This window comes from Herpailurus yagouaroundi, unplaced genomic scaffold, assembly GCF_014898765.1.
Source record: "Herpailurus yagouaroundi ecotype Mexico unplaced genomic scaffold, PumYag 216, whole genome shotgun sequence".
Lineage (NCBI taxonomy): Eukaryota > Metazoa > Chordata > Mammalia > Carnivora > Felidae > Herpailurus > Herpailurus yagouaroundi.
In genome coordinates, this window is record NW_024412447.1 from 3,299,442 (window position 1) to 3,319,262 (window position 19,821).

General features: G+C 60.6%; 1 protein-coding gene across 1 annotated transcript in view; it reads left to right on the forward strand.

The window, feature by feature from the left end:
• SDK1 (sidekick cell adhesion molecule 1) overlaps positions 1–19,821 on the forward strand; it is a 530,100-nt gene that overhangs the window by 453,744 nt on the left and 56,535 nt on the right. Inside the window, exons 31-33 of the mRNA XM_040455762.1 lie at positions 2,171–2,241; positions 9,735–9,870; positions 13,350–13,451. Coding sequence (XP_040311696.1) covers positions 2,171–2,241; positions 9,735–9,870; positions 13,350–13,451 — 309 coding nt within the window. The remainder of the gene's footprint in view (positions 1–2,170; positions 2,242–9,734; positions 9,871–13,349; positions 13,452–19,821) is intronic.

Here is a 19,821-nt window from a genome sequence, read left to right on the forward strand (position 1 = left end):
GGGTGCGGACGCTGGCCCCTTCCCGGCTGCCACCTTTGGGCACCAAGACACGGGCTTGCAGAGAGAGGCCCCGCTTTCATCTGGAGCCAGGAAGGGGTCACCCGCGGGAGGGAGGGCGGTGGCGCGAGCAGTAGAATTCAGTCAGCGACACGCGGCTCCCAGCTCTCCGTACAGCCTGTGGCCGTGAAGCCGACTTCAAGGGCTTCCAGATGGAACGGGGGTTTCTTTGATTGGCTTCCAAACCTCTTCGACCCATCAGCAGCCCAGAAATTGAATAATTTATGGAGTCATTAAAAATAAATGTCGCAGGGCGGCTGGGTTTTCGGAGGTGTCCGCATGTTTTTCTCATCCACAAACCACTCCCCAGTCTTGCCATTTGGCAAAAGCACGCCGGTAAGCCATGGCGGATGGGGGCGAGGTCCCCTAAAAGCTCCAGGCGGTCTTGACCCGCTCCCTCCCACCTCGGAGGAGCGGGGCTGAAGAGCTGGTGTGATTTTGTGTGCGGATCCCGCCGGGCCCGGGCCAGAGCCACGACATCGGTGTAGGTCCCGCCGGGGGCGCCGCCCCCGCGGTCAGGCCCGCTTTCAGTGCTGCAGCCCTCGTCCCAGGCCGCAAGCCTGAGCCCTCCACTCGCCCAGCAGCAGCGCTGGGTTCCTTCCCAGAGTTTCCGTCTTCCTCTTTTATAGCCTGGGAGCCTAGCTTCACTGGCATGCGGCCTCGGTGCCCTGGAGGACCGGCAGAGGCGTCCCGGGACCCTTCCGGAAGCACGCCCAAGGGGCCCACGGCCTGAACAGGCCCCTCAAAAAGCTGGTCATCTCTCTGGCTCCTATTTTAATCTTACGTTTAACACAGCTCAGGTGCTATTTGAGACGAAGCATTAATTCTTGGCAAAAAGAAGCAAATAGAGCAAGCTGATTTTGTAGGGAGTCTCGGGAAACTGCAAGCCAGTGAGCAGGACCCCGCGGCCTCCCTTACGGGGCTCAGTCAGAAGTGGCCTGTTCTGAAAAGAAAAAAACATTCAGGGGCCTCTTCCAGGCTCCCGAAGGCCTGTCTCAATCCTTTGATATTTAAATCACGTCTTTTGAGGCACCTGTCCTGTTGTCTTCCTCTTCTGAGATTCACAGTTTTCTCTTTGCAGTTGGTTCGCATTGTGTTTGCACTGTATTGTCCCCAGAACCGCAGATCTGCTGAGACTCTCAGACTCGAGGGCTTGGGAGCCCTGGGCCAGGGGCGGGGGTTTTCAACGTGTGGATGGTTTGCTGAGAAACGTTTTCTTACTCTGGTGGTTGGGCTGTTGAGCCCCCCTCCCCCCCGAAATTGTAATCGGGTGTGATCCAGAAAGCTGGATGAGGGTCACCACCGACTTAAGACAGACCAGCAAGAGGCCAGAGAGCAGGGTGGAGAGAGCTCCCCAGAAGGCAGGATGGGGGGCTGGAGGTGTGTCTGATGTCCCAGGGGCGGGGTGCCCCGGCAGGTACAGAGCAGGCTCACAGAGCAGGTGACCCGGGGACCAAGATTTGGCTAGTCACGTGGGACGGGGTGGGGAGAACAGCCTAAATCATTCCAGTCAGTGACCATTCGTGAACACTTAACGCACGGCCTCAGGATCTCACAGCGGTGGACATGGCGGACAGCTGCAGGGTTTTAGTTCCCAGCGTGTAAGGCCACGTCCACGTGTAGACAACCCTCAGCCACTAGCAGTCACACCCCTCCGTGACAGTCACATTCGCGCGTGAGCACGGGAGCACTCTGGCCTGGCCCGATCTTTTGTCCTGTTCAGAGCCACTCTGACCTACGCACCTCAAAAAATTGATGGCTCTCCCCGAGGGAGGTGGTGTGGACCCCTGAGTAGATGTGGAACCGGCAGGAAGGCTCCCCGAGCAGGGTTCCCAGGGAAGAGAGCCTCACGCACCCTGCGTCTCTGTGTGGGTCCGCCTGGGGGGTAAGGGCAGGGCACTGTCCGGTCCCTTCTTTCCCGTTTGCAGTTGGGCGGGGAAGGGCATCCACAGGGAAGGGAGGGAGGTGGGGCTGCTGGCTGGCCCGCTTCCCAAGCCCCGGCCAGGCCCCGGCCCTGCATCCTCGCCAGCACCAGGAGAGGGCTGGCTCCCGGACGGTGGCCAAGTACAGCCCGGACCAGCTAACCCTGGCTTTCTTCTTTCTTGGATTCCAGTTCCAGGAGAGCCTCCCAGTTCCGTCTCGGTGACACCGCACACGACCTCCTCCGTTCTGATCCAGTGGCAGGTAAGGGCCAGGGAATCACAGGGTTATTTCCTATGCCACTGTCGGAGGCCCGGGCCCCTCGTCAGGGTCGCCGGTCAGAGGAAACAGCCTGGTTGGCGTGCAGATGGGGCCGCAGTGCACGGGGCTCCCTGATGGCCACGCGTGTGGGAATGAGCTTGAACGCAGCTCACCGGGGAGGGCCAGCAGGACGGCAGGGCTGGTGCCCAGCGTCAGGGCGGAATGTTCCAGGCATCTGGAGAAGGGTGGCCCAGCGAGGCCTCCATGGCACGTACAGAACTGGGTGGCGTCCTACAGGGCAGTGAAACCACAGCCTGTGGAGGTGTCTTTTCTACAAGAATCATTTGCAACCAGACACGATACCCGCGGGGAGTCCTCCCTACTCCCAGGTCTGAATCTTCAGTGAGTCAAATGAAAGCACGCTATCCTACATAATCAAATAATCTCGGGCTTCTAAACAGCGCTGTATTAGGACATAGAAAGGACACTGTGCCCTCTCTATGACAAATTGGAAAATTTCGGTGCTTTTGCTAACAATACCGTGCATCGAGAACAAAAATAACAGAGGGGCAGAAGTGCCGAGGAACCGACCAGGTCTGAGGGAGAGGGCTCACCAGGCAGGGGGTCGGGTTCACGAGCCGGGCTGGAGCCGGGCCGGGCAGGGGCCCAGGGCAGTGGTGAGCACATCGTGGGGGCTCTGGCCAACGAGGAGGTTCCTGAGGCCAGAATGGGGCGGCTGTCCTGAGGAGGGGGAGGGCAGTGCCTGGAGCCGGGGGTTGTGGGGTCGGGAGGTGGGGCCCGGTGCCCTGGTCTGTGTTTGTGGCCGCAGTGAGGTGAGGTCTGCCTCCGACCCGTGGGCCGCAGAGGGGGTCTGTGCGGCGTGGGCTTCTTCCTTGAGGGGACCGTCCGGGAGAGTGCCGGCAGGAGGAGAGGGGCCGGTGTGAGGGTCTGGAGGTGGAGGCACCCAGGTGACGCCGGAACCGAGAGGAGGCCATGGTCTGGGTGTGGCCCTGGAGAGAGAGAGGCCGTGCCTTGCTGGGGGCAGAGGCTGGCACGAAGGGAGGGCTGGAAGGGATTCCTTTGGAAAGGGTGGAGATGAAGGGCAGGGGTGGGGAGGGAGAGGGGAAATGCAGAGGTGACCTTTGGGGAACCTGTCCTAAGTGGACGGCCTCCAGCAGCCGGGACGGGGCACGCTGGAGCCCAGTAAGGAGCAAGAGGGAGAGAAGCACCGAGTCGGGAGGCCCCGGAGCACCAGGGTCGGGGGTGGGCGCCAGCCGCGAGGGGGCTTCCCGAACTCTCGGGTGGTGGCTCCTGACCGCCGAAGGTTCCCGCTGCCTCCCCACATGCGACCACTCGGCACCACCCACGTGCACGTTGGCCACGACTGAGGAGTACAGCCGGGAGACCCATGCAGGCGGAACTTGGCAAGCCTCTCTCCCCGGACGAGAGCCGGACTTCCATAGCCCGGGTTCCAGTAAGCACGCGGTAGTCTCCAGGGATTGACAGAGTGGCTGTGGGCCCTTCTTCACTCTCTGCTGCTAAGTGACACCTCCCAGGGGTGAGGGAACCCTTAAAGGTGATCAGGAGATAGTTCCAGACGTCATCCGGTGAAAGTGGAAATTGGCCGCTGTGGCATTCTGTAGTTTCCGGCCTCACCGGAGGGCCTGCCTCTGGGAAGCTGCTTCCCTGGACCGCATCACGGAGCCCCAGCTAAGTGACAAAGGACTCTGGTCTGCAGACCCCAGTTCGCGGGGGGACCGCCGTGACCCCGACAGGCGTCTCTGGCTCCAGGCCCCTCCTCTGTAACACTGGGAGGTCAAAGGTGACCTCCGAGGTCTCTGACGCGAGCCCTGTTAGGTGTCCACACGTCTGGCTGCAGCAGGGCCTTTGGTGGGTGAGGGGGAGACGTTCAGAATGGCAACGCAAGGTCCCAGGAGCTTCTGTGCCCCACTCTCCACTGACTCAGTCAGCCAAAAGATGGGTCTTGTCTACTGTGCTAAATTCTACCAGAAAATGAGCTTGCTCTTTGTAGACGCGCTATTTGGCTTGCCAGGCGCTAGGTGGGCTCCTTTACGATCGAGGCTGTGCTGAGGCTTGGGGTGCACCCTCACCTCCACACAGCGGCTGTTGGGCCCCCGTCCTGCCCCCCACCCCACCCCCGAGCGCGCGGGGCTCCGCGCCCCTCGGTTGCGGTTGGACGGCTCCGTGGATGGTGGGTAGCTGCACCAAAGGAACTTGGCATGTGTGGCCATCGGCTGTCCCTGTTCAGAGCCCAGTAGAACAAACTAATTGCCAGGAGCCCAGAGCAGGAGGTGGTCAATACGATGTATTGTAGAAATAAATGCCTGTCAACTGCCAGGCAATTGAAGTATAATTAAAATTATGAGTAATTTACTAAATTAGAGCGAAGAGAACAAAGAGACTCCGTTTAAATATAGATTTGCATTCCAAATGAAACGTTTCACCTGTAAACCCTTTTTTTCCCCCAGTAATTTGTTTAAAAATGCGAACACCGCCTGTAATTTCAAGGCTGCTGACCCACTTGAGTGGCCCCTGTGTCGAATCTGTCAGGTTTCATTTTTCCTGGTAGGATAATCGATCTCTGCCTTTCATGGGGTCCAGTGCTGTTTGAAATCTAAGGATTTGAGCGTCTATTCTAGACAGCGATGGTATTGTGTCCACACCGAGTGCAGCTCATAATAGACACGCTTCTGAATCGGTCGCAGCACTCAGGCTGGCTGTTCTGAAACTTCCGGGGGCTCCTGCAGTCTGTCACTCAAACGCGGTTGGCTTTGTGTGGCCGCAGACTTCTCTAAGTGGAGGTTGAGGCCATTTTTGAGCAGAAAAACACCCTCTTAGGCCATAGATCATATCGTGCACGTTGGACTCAGCACAGGGTGAACTCGGTGCCGGAACAGGCACCTTCCTAAGAGGACGGTGAGCCCGCCTGGACAGCGGGCAGTGGGGCCTCCTCAGGACGTATCTTGGCTTTGTTCCTTTTCTCCATCACCTGCAGAGGACCGGTTCCTGCATAGGGTGCTTAGCACTCAGGGGTGGACAAGACCCAGTCAAGACCTCGAGGACCTTCTGTTTACCGGGCTGAGCCCTATGACGCATTCGTGGGAAGACGTGGAGGGGGGCAATCGGCCCTCGTCAGGGGGGCCGGGAGGGGGCTTCTGGCTGTGTCTTGCAGGATGAACGCTCCCTGGCCCCCACCCCAGGTAGAAGGCAGAGGGATGGGCATCCGGGCGTCACGCACAGACAGAGCAAAGGCTCAGAGGTGTGACAGCCACCGGGACTCAGCACCAGGCTTCAAAGGGAGGCGTGTAGGAACCAGGTTTTCTAGGGCCTCCTGGGCCCAAGCGTCTCCCAGACAGGCGGCCAGTCCAGGATGAAACTAACCATCGATGGGGTCATCTGGGACGTCAGCAAACCCCGCTCGCTCCCAACAGGCACGGAGCGAGCACCTGCTGTGACCAGAGCCTGCCACAGGTGCAGTGGGGAAATAGAAAGGAAAAGACGCAGACGTGGCCTTGCCTCCAGTCCGCATGGAATTGCAAACTACAGGCATGGTGTGGTCAGGGCCGAGGGCTGGAAAAGCAGGTCTGTGGCTGAAAGGGAACCTTCTGGCCAGAGTCACAGGAGGCTCTACACAGTCTAGCCAGGCTTCCACCTGCTAGGGATATGGGACTGAGCCTGGGAGGTTGAGCAACTGGCCCAGGCCCACACTGCTAGGAGCCAAGACTCCATTCCAGAGCCTGAACTCAGCCCATGGCTTCTGGAACTTTCTGTGTGTCGCATGGAGCTGCCCTACAGATGCCTCCCAGGACATCCAGAGTCGTAGAGGCCTCTTTCACAAATGACAGATGGGTTTACTCCAGACTCCTGGAATAGAAAATGTGGTTAAACCCATTTCAGCATCCCGTGTGGCAGACCCCGGAGTCTCCATGGAGCCTGCCCTTTGTGGGGCCAGGACCTATTGCAGCCTTAAGGAGGCCACCCTCCGGGCTGCATGGTCACCTGTCCCCTGCCCAAGCCCAGATGGCTCCTGCAGGGAGGGCCGCGCCAGGGCATTTCGGGAGCAGCCGCCATTGAGTCTGTTGCCACACATGGGTCCTGCCCGGTCACGGATAGTGGCTGTGCCTGTGGGACGTGGGCTTGGCTCCCTCTCCTCGCACCTGGAGACCACCCTCTCCTCCTCGGCTAGAAATGCTCGTGTGCCCAGGATGAGTGGCCTCGGCCCTTCCCCTCCTCCCTCCAGCCCGGGATGTGTGTGGACACAGATGCCGTGGGCGGGGTATTTGCTGCCTGTTGGAGAACCCCATTTGGGCCCCAGGGAGGACACTTTTTTTCCCGAACTCCCAACTTCCTGCTCGTTGATAATTGTGGCAAGTGAAAGCCAGTCTCCCTAAACCCCGGCTTCTCTCTCCATAAAAAGCGAATTACCCTCAAGCAATTGTGCCTCTGGCCTGTGCACCTGCACAGTCAGGTCCTGGGGCCTTTGCAGCCTTCCTGCAGAGGTCAGAGGTCAGATTACCCCTGCAGCTGTCAGCTGTCACTGTCACACTGAGGCTTTGAGGGAGGCAGCCTGCATGTGAATTAACTCGAGCTTTTCTCGTGTTCAAAAACATCCTGAATATACCGGGCACGCCGTGTCCCTCTGGTACAGGCCTGCGTGTATGCCGTGGCTAGCTACATCATTATGAGTTACGTGAGCTATGCCGTTGGAGAGTCTGGACAACAGGATACTGCATCTTCCAAATCTGCCTGGTTTCTTTGGGTTGTGGGTAGCAAGGGTTGAAATAGAACAGGATTATCAGAGCATCCGAATCCCTCTGGCCCCTGGGTTCAGACAGTAAGAATTGCATTGAGAGAGTTCGGGGGCAAGGATGTGCTAATGTCCTGTGGCTGCCGCAACATGTTACTCCACCCCGCATGCTTCGAATGACAGAAACGAATTCTCACACGGTTCTGAAGACCAGAGGGCCAAAGCCAAGGCGTCAGCTTCCTTCCTGGCTTCCAGTTGCTGCCGACACCTCTGGCGGTCCTTCGCTTGTAGATGCACCAACACGTTTCTGGATCCAATTCCGAAGCGTGTGTGTGGAGGCTTCCCCACGTCATCAAGCAATTCTCCAACACCGGCAGGGTGTCTGGAATTGAACTTGATTCTACCTGGAGAGAGCATCAGGTCCCACGAGATAAGGGCTCGGTCGCACAAGGCTGTCCCCCACTTCCGAGGCCAGTCACGAGTGCCAGGTGATCGTCTGTGCTTCTGACCGGTCGGCTTTCAGTCAGGTTCCCACAGCCCTCTCCTCGGGTTTGACTAGAGCAGCTCCCAGAACTCAGAGAAGCATTTTACTTACGAGCTGCCAGTTTATTGTGAAAGGGTAGAGCTCAGGAAGAGCCAGGTGGGAGAGGTGCCAAGGGCCAGGTGTGGGGGAGGGCACGGAGCTCCCAGGCTCTCTCCACATGCTCCCCCTCCCCAAATCTTAGCATGTTTACTGACTCAGGAGCTCTCCGAACCCCATCTTCTAGGGTTTTATGGAGGCTTCGTTACATAGTCGCCATTGGTGACTGATTGAACCTCCGGTCCCTCTCCCTTCCCCAGAAGTCGGGGGGAAAGGTCCCCCCTGCTCCCCCCGGAAAGTTCCCACCCTCTGACCACACTTCCCTGGGTGAGGTCCAAGTGTCACCTCATTCACATGACAAAAGACACCTCTGTCGCTCTGGACAAAGACCTGTATATGAGAAGCAGATTTTGTCCTTCTGAAGGAACAAATATTTTTCTTGAGGGTCACAATATCACAGCACACTACTCCGGTCTCTGCTTCCTTGCACACACGAGGCTCTCCCTGTGTGTCCAAATTTCGCTCCTCTTATAAGGACCTTTGTGTCGTCTCAGTATTTATCAAATGATTGCTGGATTCTAAATTGCTTCCTAAAATATGCTTTGTCTTCAACTTTACCGAGTAGATAATGTTGAACGCTCAGGCTCCCTGTGTGAATTAACCATCGTAATACCTATTCATCAGTCCAAAGTGCACGATTACATCTGCAAGCAGTTTTGCTGCCAGTGACCTTCAGCCTTGAAGGTCGTCTTGTTGTCTTTGGGTGTCACTGAAAAGACCCAGAGATACTTTGTTTTGGGGTTTGGGGGGACTGGTAGCCTTAGCTTGTATCTGTAGGACTCAGGACTACATATCTGCAAACATTTATGTAGGGTAGATTTCTAAGAGCGTAATCGCTGGATTAAAAAGCAAGTGCGTTGACAACTTTGATAAATAAAGCCAAATTGCCCTCCAAAAAAGAAACCAGTCATTGGATTGGGGCCCTCCCTACTGCAATATGTCCTCCTCTTACCTTCACCATCTTCAGAGACCCTATTTCCAAAGAAAGCGTCATCCACAGGTAATGGGGGTTAGGATACCAACGTGTCTTTCTGGGGGACACAGTTCAACCCACCACAACAATGGGGTTTTCTTACAACAAAGCTGTGGCCTCTACTCTGGGACCAGGACAGTGTTTCCTGAGGCGCTGGTGACATCTTATAGACAGTGCCTGTGTAGGGGTCACGGGGAATCGCCCTGTGTCCCTGTCCCCAAACAGACTTCGTGACCCTGCAGCCAGGGGTCCTGGGGTGCCCTTTGTCCGTCTGTCTGGCCACAGCTTGGGTGGTTCTTGTCCTTATCTGCTGAGTATCCCAGAGGAAACACCAGAAGCAGAGCCCCTGGCCCCCTGGCTGGCATGTGGCTGCTACAGCCGTCCCCATACACATTAATCGACAGAAACTGATGGGAGGGAGAATGTGGGCTGGGCCTTGGCTGAGAAGCGGATCCCAGTGCGGGTGAAATTCTGAGCCCAGGGCCTGTCTTACCACCATTCATATTCCACGGGGTGTCTGAAGGGCGATGGGCACCCAGCCTACCCTGGGCCCGTCATATGCCAGCAGACTCTGGGGGGGGGGGGGACGCCGAGGGGCTCCAGCTTAGGTCTGAGTCAGGGCAGAGTGGGGCTGACCTGGCATGCAGAGCAGCCTGTGGTGGGGGGCAGTGAGGCTGCCACAGCCCAGGTGGCCATCAGGGACAGGGTGGGGTCAGCCCGTGGATGAGGCAGAGCCGGGCTGCATGCATAGTTCTCGTGAGTCCCGGGTTCACCAGGCAACAGGCAGCTCCCTCGCCCCTCTGCGACCTGGGCATGGTCCCCTGCCCACGGGGGCTCCTACAGGCTGCACGCGGGTCACGAGGCCCGGTGCCCACACACCAACACCAGAAAACCTGGGCCCTCAGAGAAGGCTCCACAGCCTGGCCCTCTGCCTCAGAGTCCCCTGTGCTCCTCTGCGTGAATGTGGCACTGGCCCTTTTGTTCGTAAATAACCAAGAGCCGCCTGTTTGAATCAGTGACGCGCCCCCCCCCCCCCACCCAGTGCCGTTGGCTGACTCAACTTGAAGCAGAGGTCGCCAGACCCCTCCGGTGGGCTGACCGTGATGTATTTGCAGCCTCCGAGAGACGAGAGCCTGAACGGCCTCCTCCAGGGATACCGGATCTACTACCGGGAGCTGGAGTCCGAGGCCTCCTCAGCCACGGCCTCCAAGACGCTCAAAACGCCCTCGGCTCTACGGGCCGAGCTCACAGGTGAGACGCTTTCCCCTTTCCCGGAGGTGGCACCGCCGCATGCTCCCAGGCGGGCAGCGAGGGCCCCGGGAGACCAGTGTGCATGTTTCTGCATGCAAGGCATGGTGGGAAATGCCCTGAAGGGCCAGGGGAGATGCCGCTTGCCTCCGGTGAACGCAGCCACTGGGGCGGACGGGTCCCTGCAGCAGCCCCGGCATGCAGAGAGGTGTTGGCCCGTGGAAAACACGGGGTGGGGGGGACGGGGGTAACCGGGGAGGCTTCGCAGAGCAGGAGTCCCGGGAGATAGGTTGCCCCGGAGACGGATTTCACCGAGGACACCAGGGAAGGCGCGACCCACAAGGGTCTCTGCAAAGCTAAATGGTCAGGAGGCGGGAAGAGCTGAGGGGCTCCTGGACGGCCTCACCCAAGCCCCTGGTGCGTCAGGCTGGTGGGGTGTGGCCGGGAGGGAGGAGACCTGCCGGGCCCTGTGGGGGTATCGCGCCGCTGGCCGCTGCCCGATGGGGTCCAGTCAGGGGGCTCCCCGGCCTCGGTGCACGCACAGCCCTTGCGTGGAGTGGCGCCTCCTCTCTCCCGGGGACCATCCGCCTGCTCACCTCTGCTCCCGGTACCCCTGGCTCGGGCTAGGACTTGGATGCAACAGCGGCAGAGGCAGCTTCTGGAACTTCTGGAAAGGCCGCTGCTCTCTCCCATCCTCCTCTCTCAGAAGGGGGTCAGAAGGCGTCCCCCAGATGGTGTCCCAGAAGGTGCTTCTGGCCCCTCAACCTCCTTGTGGCTTCAGAGCGTGCCGCTCGGGGACCACATGCCCGCTGTCTGCCACTGACCACCAAGGGGCCGCAGGGCCGCGGACCCACAGCGGCTCGAGGCTGCCCGCCCCAGGCGTGGTGCTGACAGGAAGGAGTGGCATTTGTTGCCCAGGCTCTTGGCCACCCCGCCCCCACCCCACAGGTGTTCCCTGCTGATGGCCAGACAGCGTCCCCCCGGGCTTTGTAGCAGATTCGAAACAACAAAATAAAAGGAGCCAGGATGTGGTTGGGTCCTTGGTTTGTGCTCTTGGTTTGTGGCTTGCCGGCCCGCATCAGAGCGGGGCTCTTACCTGAGCACAGGCAGGCCGACAGCCGTACCTGCCGCGGGGCGTCTGGAAGAGTCGGCACCCCGGGAGGAGCCCGTCTCCCGTCTCCTCTAGTGTTGTTTGTGCTGTTGTGACAGATTCTAATCCGATGCGTTTAATCAGAGGGTAAGCGCAGGCCCCCTACCTGTCACGGGCCGGGCGCCTGGCTGTCGCAGGAAGAAGTGCAGGCCACTCCCCCCCACCCCGCCCCCTGCCCTGGTGAGCCCCGAGGAAGTGCTCAGGCGCGGCGTGGTCTCTGTGGCCCTTGGACGGGCAGCGTGGGAGGCACAGCGGCTGCCGAGCGAGGTGCCGTCCCCTCCGTCTCCGCGGCCCATCGTTTGCAATAACCGCTCCCCGCGTGCTAACTGCCTTTCTGCCTTGCTCGCCCCTAATAGCCCAAAGCAGCTTCAAGACCGTGAACAGCAGCTCCACGTTAACGACGTATGAATTAACACGTAAGTGCACGCCGCCTTCAGCAGGAGGCGCTGTGACCGTGGGGCAGGCCAGGGCCAGCGCCACTTGGCCTCTCGGTGGACCCAGTGAAAAGCAGCTTGGATTAACGCCTCTAATTTCTGGAATTTCCCCTCTCAAACGCTGTTCTCAACACACCAAAACCATCAGGGAGACAGGAAAGGAAACTTCTAGAAACTGAGGCTGGGAAGGGGTTTTCCTGACAGCGGGTCTTTGACTTTGGGACGGAAAGGAAAGTCAGGTTGAGCGAGATCTCCCGTCTGGTTCTCTGTGGCCTTTCCTTCTTCCTCTTTTTTTAACTGTGATAAAATATCCATAAAATTTACCGTCTTCGCTGTCGGGAAACGTGAGGCTCAGGAGCCGTAAGCTTGCTCCCACCACGTGCGCCCGTCACCGCCAGCCTCCAGGGCTCCTTTCTCTCCCACAGTGAGACCCTGTCCCCACCGGACATCCGTCCCCCCACCCGGCCCCTGGCGCCCACCTTCCACTTTCTGTCCCTGCGTCTGAGCCCTCGGGGACACATACGAGCAAAACCACACAGCCCTTGTCCTCTTCCCCTTGGAGCTCGGTCCCTGCCGGAGCCTGCTCGAGACACTGTTCCTTCCCAAGGCTGAGCGGCGCCCCACTGCGTGCACTCAGCCCATGTTGGCCATCCGTCTGTCCTTCGCCCCTTCCCTTTGGTGGCACCACATCACTTGTCCTTGTGTTCCTGGTCCTCAGAGGGTCTCACGGTCCAAATGTGGGGCCGAGGGGGCCCCTGATGGGACCCCCTTCCGTGCAGGGAGCCTCCCTGGACTGGAATGTGGGTAAAAGGGGGGCGCTCTCCCAGGGCTTACCAGTGCCATCCCATCACATCCCAGTAGTGCCCATCACATCCCAAACTGCCCGGTGCAGTTTGCCTGCACCCCAAACACACCCCATCGTCTGTCATCTGCCCCGCGTCCCCATCTACTGCCTGGCTCCCTGTGTGCACGTAATACGTCCCAGGCTGAGGATCAGCTCAGAGGGTTAAGTGCAGCCCGGGTTCCAGAGATGAGGCTTCCCGGCCGGACCTCGCTCCGGCCTTTTCAGTCTGGGTTCTGAAGCGAGAGAGGGGCCCCCACTATACCCCGTCCACATACGCCCTGGCTTGTCTCAGGTAACACTGAAGAGCCCGACGGTCCCGGGGTGGAGACTAACAAGCTACGGCGGTGGGTTCCGAGGCATCAGGGCTTCGGCAAGGCTGAGGGCGGGGGAGAGGCCGCTGCTGGGCCGGGTGGACACCTCTGTGAGGCTGGGGTGGAAGGAACTTGGCGTCCTGAGGCTCCGAACCTCTGCTGACCGGCGGCTCGCTAGGAGGCACGGTGCGAAGCCTGGCGCGAGTCACCACTCACTCAGGGGGTCAGACCCACACGTTGGGCTTCAGGAAAGCCAGGCTGTGATGAAACAAGATCCACCAGCGGGAGAACCTTCCAGAATGTTTTGGCTCAAAGGTCGGCTGCTTTTGCCGCGTGCCCTGTGTAATCCTATATATGTGGCTTCGCACACCCTTCTCTTCCCAGGATGTGGTTGTTAAAGACTCCAAGGCCAATGTATTTCCTTTTTAACCACCAGGGTCTCACTCTGTCAGTTCTTACAGAGAGATTCTGGACCCAGCGGCAAAGCCCACATCACACTCTGTCACCTCGATTCTTTCCTCCGAAGGGGGCCTTGCTGCTGCCTTTACCCTGAGTGCAAGTGGGACGGGTCTCTGCTGCTGCACAGGGTCACCTTTAGTCCCGGGCCAGGGAAGGAGGAGGAAGGAAACGCTCGTGACGTGCCCCCGCGGCTCCCGGGTGGCACCGCCCCCTTGGTGTGGTTCTCAGGCGGGGAGATGGGCCCGGGCCCGGGCGAGCTGACCACTGTCTCCTTTGACCCGTAGATCTGAAGAAATACCGGCGCTATGAGGTCGTCCTGACGGCCTACAACATCATCGGCGAGAGCCCGGCCAGCGCACCCGTCGAGGTCTTTGTCGGCGAGGCCGGTAAGTTCCCAGTGCCCCTGAGCTCCGAGAGGCCTGGCCTGGTGCTCTCGGGTGCCAAGCGTGATGCTGGAGGACGGGAGGTTTCCAGGTCACCGCTGGGCAAGTCGGGATCTGCCGAGGGCTGGAAAGTCCCGACGGCCAGGGTGATGCTTCCAGTCTTGCTTCCAGGCCCGACGGTTTGTTTGGCATCTGGAGCCCTCCCGCTCACCAGGACGTGCTCCAGGGGAGACAGGCTGCGGCCTGCATGGGCATCCGGGCGTGTGGGGACCTTGGCATCTGCAGGGGATGCTTGTACTCTGTCGCCCTCGGTCCCTGGCTGGGCCTCAGCCTGACCTCGTGGCAATGGCCCCATCTCAGGCCTCGGAAAGTCCCCCGGATCGTTGCTTGTACCCCTTTTAGATAAGACGTGGATCCTGAGTTTGTTTCAAGGGCTGTCCCTTCCGTAGAGGCATCGTGTCGCGTTGAGATCGGCTCGGGCTTCCGTCCCCTGCCTCCCCTCCGGCCCGAGGGCCCTTGCCCGCTCTCCTCCTCCTCTGCTGGGGGAACCCGGCTCGGATCTGTGGGGGCAGTGAGCGGGCCGTGCTCTGGGCCGGGAACCACCAGAACTCCCCCGAGCACAGAGCCCCAGGCTCGGAGAAGGAGGTCCGGCCGCTGGGCCCGCCCACAGAAACGCATCAGGTGACCTTTCGCCATTCGGAGAGGTTACAGTCATAAACCAGATGGCAGATGGCAGATGGCAGCGCCGGGGGCCTAACTTGGCAGGCTTTTTCTGGAAAGGCCAAGCAAGGGATGAGGGAAAGAGATGCTTGAAGCACAGGTTCCATCGGCCTCTCTTCACATCTGTGCCCACGGGTTCCTCAGAGCCGACGGTGTGGGGGCTGGGCAGTCGGAGTTCGGGGCAGACGCCCCTGGCACATGGAGGCCAGGCAGGAGCACGGGCAGGGAGGGGACGAGGCACCCGCCGCCTGTAAGCGTGGGGCTCCAGGCCTATTCTGGCACCTGGGACCACGTGGGTCACCAGGGCGGGTGGGTAGAGGGAGGGCACCGCCAGCCAGCTGGGATCGGTGGTGCCTGAACTGCCCAGGCGGGGCCGGGGCCCCTTGTCTCCCTCCCCCTCGTTGGCTCTAGCTGCACCCGAGGCCGGGGGTCGCTAGAGGCAGACAGAGCCTTAAACCCAGAGACCAGGGCGGACGTTCAGGGAAAGGACTGCGGCCAGGGAGGGAGGCGGGTGGGCGCCGGGAGCCGTGTCGGCCGGCCACGTCACCACGGGCTGGAAGCCCAGCTCCGCGCTCTATGCCGCGGTGGCCCGTCGGCTTGTCTTGGGCCGTGGTCAGCTGTACACGACGTAAACTCCGCTGTCCCAGCCGCTCAGCGGCCTGGGGCACATTCACGATGCTGTGCCGCCCTCACCGCCGGCCGTGTGCGGGTGCGGAGGCCCATGTTCCCAGAGCCGAGCCCTCGCCATCCGGTGGTCCCTCCCCTCTCCTCTGTCCGCCCCCCCCTCCCCGCCGCCACCCCCACTGAAGCCTGTCTCGCCCGTTCGGAGTGTCTGATACGGGTGGAATCAATCCCACGACGTTTGTGCTCCTGTGCCTGGCTTCTTACACTGAACGCGGTTTCGAGTTTCGTAGCACATCTCAGCACCTCGCTCCTTCTCGTGGCTGTGGAGTATCCCGCTGTGCGCACACGCGTTTTCTCTCTCTGCATCCGCTGACGCACACTTGGGTTGTCGCCGCCGTTGGGGTTTTGGGAGAAGAGCCGCTGTGAATAATGGCGCACGGGGATTTTCCGGCGGCACTGAGCTGACGCCGAGCCCCGGTGGGCAGGAGGCCGCAGGCGGGGCCCGGGCCGCTTATCTCGCTCCCCTCTCCGGGAGGGGTCCCTGCCCCGGCTCTTCCCTCCAGGCCAGTCCTGCCGCCCCCCTCACCCCTCACGCACCTGCGCCCCATGCTCTTTCCCCACCTCGCCCGGCCTCAGCCTCCTGGACCTGTCACCCCCAGGAAAGGGAGGCTCTAGCCACCGAGCCCGGGCTCCAGGGCCATCTGGCGCCACGCACACGCTCTGGAGAGCCAGCTGTCTTGCCAAGGGCACTTGCAGGAGGTACCAAGAAGGGCTTTAAAGCCCCCAAGCGGACTTGTATGCAGTGTGTGCAGCACTGCTCCCCCGGAGCCCTGGATTCCTCCCCCTGCCGCCCAGGACCCTGCCCCAGCGGCTTCTTCTCCAGAAAGCTCTCCGACACCCCCGCAGGAGGAGTTCCACGTTTCTCCCTCTGTGCCCAGGTCCTTGGGAGCTCGGTGAATACCTCTGCCTTCCCTTGTCAGACGGGACTGGCCTGGCTTCCTCTTCACGGGACCACGACCACATGTCTCAAGATGCTCCTCGTCCTGAGCTTAGGACCAAAGGGGACCTGAACGCCTTTACTGTCCTGCGAACAGAGGCCCCCAAACTCCCATGAGGATGAGGCAGGAGAGCAATTTCAGGGACCCCTGGCACCGGGAGGCGCCCACATCAGCTGCCAGGAAGTGGATGGAATTCGTGTCTCAGGGCGGGCGGGAGTAAGTGGGGGGCCGGCTAATTAATCCGTGATGCCTCATCCTGAAGCAAAGCGACGAGTGACGGTGGCATCTGCCCCTGGCTGCCGTGACCCCCGTACCCTTGCTGCCCGAGGCACCCTCGTGAGGCCATGCTTCTCCGCGGAGCGCTCTTCCTGACACCGGGGAGGGGAGGGCAGCGAGACAGGGTGCAGGAGTGAACCCTTGGGAAGTGGGCAGCCAGGGTGCTGGGAGGCCAGCCCTTCCCTGCCCCGGGCAGACAGCAGGGACAGGGACCAGACGAGCCTGCTACGTGCCAAGGTCCAGGCTCTGCGCCGGAGGATTCCCCTCAGAGCCACACGTGAAAACCCCCAGGCACGTGGCCCCACAGGTCTGCTCTCCCCGCACGACCTCAGATGGGTGACGGGAGGGAGGGAGGTTGTGTGTTTGCTGCTTCCACCATCATGTGGGTTCCAGCCTCCCGAGGGCACAACACAGAGGCAGGGAGGGCGGGCGGACACCAGGAGAGGGGGTGCCGTGCACCCCGGAGGAGAAAGGGTGAGACTTGCCTGCCTGTGTCGGAGGGAAACGGGCACCGACCAGGGTCTGGGCCCTAAGGTTCGGGACTCGGGAAGGAGCAGGACCACGGCCCCAGGTGATGAAATGGGAGGGCGTTTGGTATTTCGGTGGAAAAGACAGGGAAGCAGGCTTCTCGGTGCTCGTGTTAGCTGCCCTGGGGCCGCAGGGGAGTCCGTCCCTTGTACCTGGCTGTGTGACCACGGGCAAGTCACTTAACCACTCTGGGCCCAGCCTTGAGGTATCACGGAGCAGAGGGGAACGCTGTGAGCTAAGACTAAGGCGACTTGGGTCCTCATGCCGGTTCTGCCCCTGACTCGTCTGTCCCGCCCACAGGATGAATGTGCGAAATGTGACAGGGTGGGTCAGTATTTGTGAACAGATGATTGAGACCCTGGGTCAGACACTCGACTTGCCGGGCCTCATCTGCAAAGCAAGGCGTTTTGAGTCAAAAGTCTCAGTCTAGCCCAAATGTATAATATTCAAGTCTGTTTCATTTCACGGAGACAAGGTGATTTTGAGGAAATTTCTCGTTGAGATTGATTTCTGAGTCTGGGCATTACAAATCGATAAAGATAATACATCAGCAGGGACTCCAGTTTGCAGGAGATAAAAACTCAAGACATACAGGCTTAAGCTGAAAGAATCATTTATTAACTCACGTAACAGAAAACAGCTGAAGAGCCCGGACACGGGTTCAGGCATGGCTGGATCCAGCATCCTAACAAGCTGGAATGCTGTCCCCTGTTGGTTCCACTCTCCTGTTTGCTCCTGTCTTGGGCAGGCTTCTCATCTCAGTGGCTCTGCAGCTCCAGGCAGCAGGAAGGGAGTTTGCCTTCAACAGCACCCACAGGGGAAACCCACTGGCTCTCCCGAGCCTGCCTTTATGACCCATCTGCATACCAGACGCTGTGGCCAATGGCCTGAGGTCCGCAAAGCCGGCGATGTCATCTGTACCTGAAGCACAGGGACCGAAGGGGAGGGAGGATCCCCAGGGGAATGGGTGCTCACTGTAGCAGGATGCATAGCACTGGTGGCAGAGTTTGCCAAGCGGCCAGAACTCTCCCTGGGAGAGGTGCAGAGCCCTATCTGGGGATGCCGTGGCATGGCTGCTGTTCCCATCGTCCCTAGTAGAATCTCCAGGCCCCTCTCTGTGTCCTCAGTTCCGGAAAGGAGCCCACATCCTGGCCTCCGAGACACGTGGCGCTCAAGGATGGGCCCCCACTTGCGGGATCAGGCTGCCCTCCTGCCCTGGGCCAGGGCCGGGCACATGAGCCCCTGCCTGTATTTCCAGGCCTCCCAGGCCACTCTCCCCTGGAGCAAACACCAGCTCTGCCTCCCAGAATCCCTGCTCTCGCCTCCCGTCCCCGGGAAGACCCCAGCCTTCCTACAGCCCGGGCTCGGGGCTTGCACCTCGGGGGAGTAGCTGCCTCCCCGTCTCTGCGGGCAGACCCCGTGTTCCCCACCCTGTCCCAGAACATGCTGCACACACAGCCTCCCGCACCTCCCGTCTGCGTTGTGTCTGTGCACCCCACGGAGCAGAGAAACCGTCCGATTCACCCCAACGTCCTCAGGACTCTGCCTGGAACACAGCAGTACTCTGGAGCACTGTGGGCAGGCAGGGGTGGGGGTGGGGGTGGGGGGGGTGGGAAGCCAGCAGCCCAGCTCAGAGGCACAGACACCAGAGACAAATGACAGCAGGCGGCACCCCAGAGGGTGGAGACCCCGGGTCAGGGACACGCGTGGAGGTCCCAGAGGGAGGCTTCCCCTGGGAAGCCCCAGCCCCCGTTTGCCCCGCGGCCGCTGTTCGTTCAGGGAGGACAGAAGCCCAGGAGCCCTGACACTGTGAGGGCTTCTCACAAAACTCAGCAGAGCAGACCTGACTGGCCCCAAACCCAGCCCAGGGCTTTCCATTCACATCTTCTTCCACTCTGATCAAGAAGTGATCCCATCATGAACGCTTGGGGGTGACCCGTGGGGCCGGAGCACCTGCTCCCCCTGTGATGGTGGGGGTCGTGGAAGCAGAGGACCCTCCCGCTCCTGCAGCCAGGAAAGGGGGATGACGGCATTCATTCTCACAGTGTGGGGACCCCTCAGCCCACCGGCACCTGCCCCGACCCGCCAGCCCAGCAGCCCCCGCTCGGCTCCGCTGTTGTCTGCTGTAGCCCGTCCCTGCCGCTGGTGGGCTCTAACCGAGCCGCCTTATTTGGGAGGCAGGGGGTGTCGCGAGAGCCTCTGTGGATTGCGGTTAGATTTCCTGAGGCCTCTGTCACAGGGTCATGGTGAAGGTCCGGTGAGACTGAAGAACGAGAGGTTCCTGGCCTGGCGCCCTGGTCCAGGAACGTCGTTCCACCTGCCCTTCAGGGGTGGGACAAGGTGAGCCGCTCCCGACCGCCTCTAGCTCTGCCTCCCCTCTGAGCCTCAGCCCAGTTTCGTTTTGTTTTTGATGTTTATTTTTGAGAGACAGAGAGACAGAGTGCAAGTGGGGGGTGGGAGAGCAGAAATAAAGGGGACACAAAATCCCAAGCAGGCTCCAGGCTCCGAGCTGTCGGCACAGAGTCCGACACGGGGTTGAACCCGCGAAGCCCGAGATCATGACCTGAGTCGAAGTCAGATGCTCAACCGACTGAGCCACCCAGGCGCCTCTCCGCCCAGTTTTAAAGACAGAACGCAGTCCCTCTCCAAACTCACGCGAGCCCATCTAGAGCGCCGAGCTGGTCATGGCAGAGGAGAGAACACCCGGTGGAACCCTGACGGGGAGATGTCGGCCAGGAGCAGTGGTGGCCCAGAAAGTGACTGAGGCAGCCAAGTGCTCGGCCTGGGCCTGAGCTGACGGCCCAGACACACCTGATGCTCAGGGCCTGGCCACGGGCCCAGAGACTGCGGTCTGGCTCCAGGACCACGGGGCATGCTGCAGAGCCCACAGAGGCCGGGCGGACACCGTGACCCGGGTGTGCGGTCGGATGATCCCGTTGGGGCTCCAGCCATCACCGGACACGCAGGAGGAGGAGAGCCGTGGGCGCCTGGGGTGAGGCGGGCTGCCGTGGAGGGGAGGAGTGCGTGTGCAGGGGCCTCTCGGGGAAGCAGCCCTGCTCCGGGGGAGGAAACACAAGGTCAGCCTCACCTTTCACTTCCTGCCGTGAAAAGCTGCCATCATAGAGATCGCCGTGCAGAGATGTTGGCGGGTCACTGCTTCCGAGGGCTTCTGGGCAGGGTGGGCTCGGGAGCTCAGGCCCCACGGCGTCCTGCAGGGGGAAAGCCAC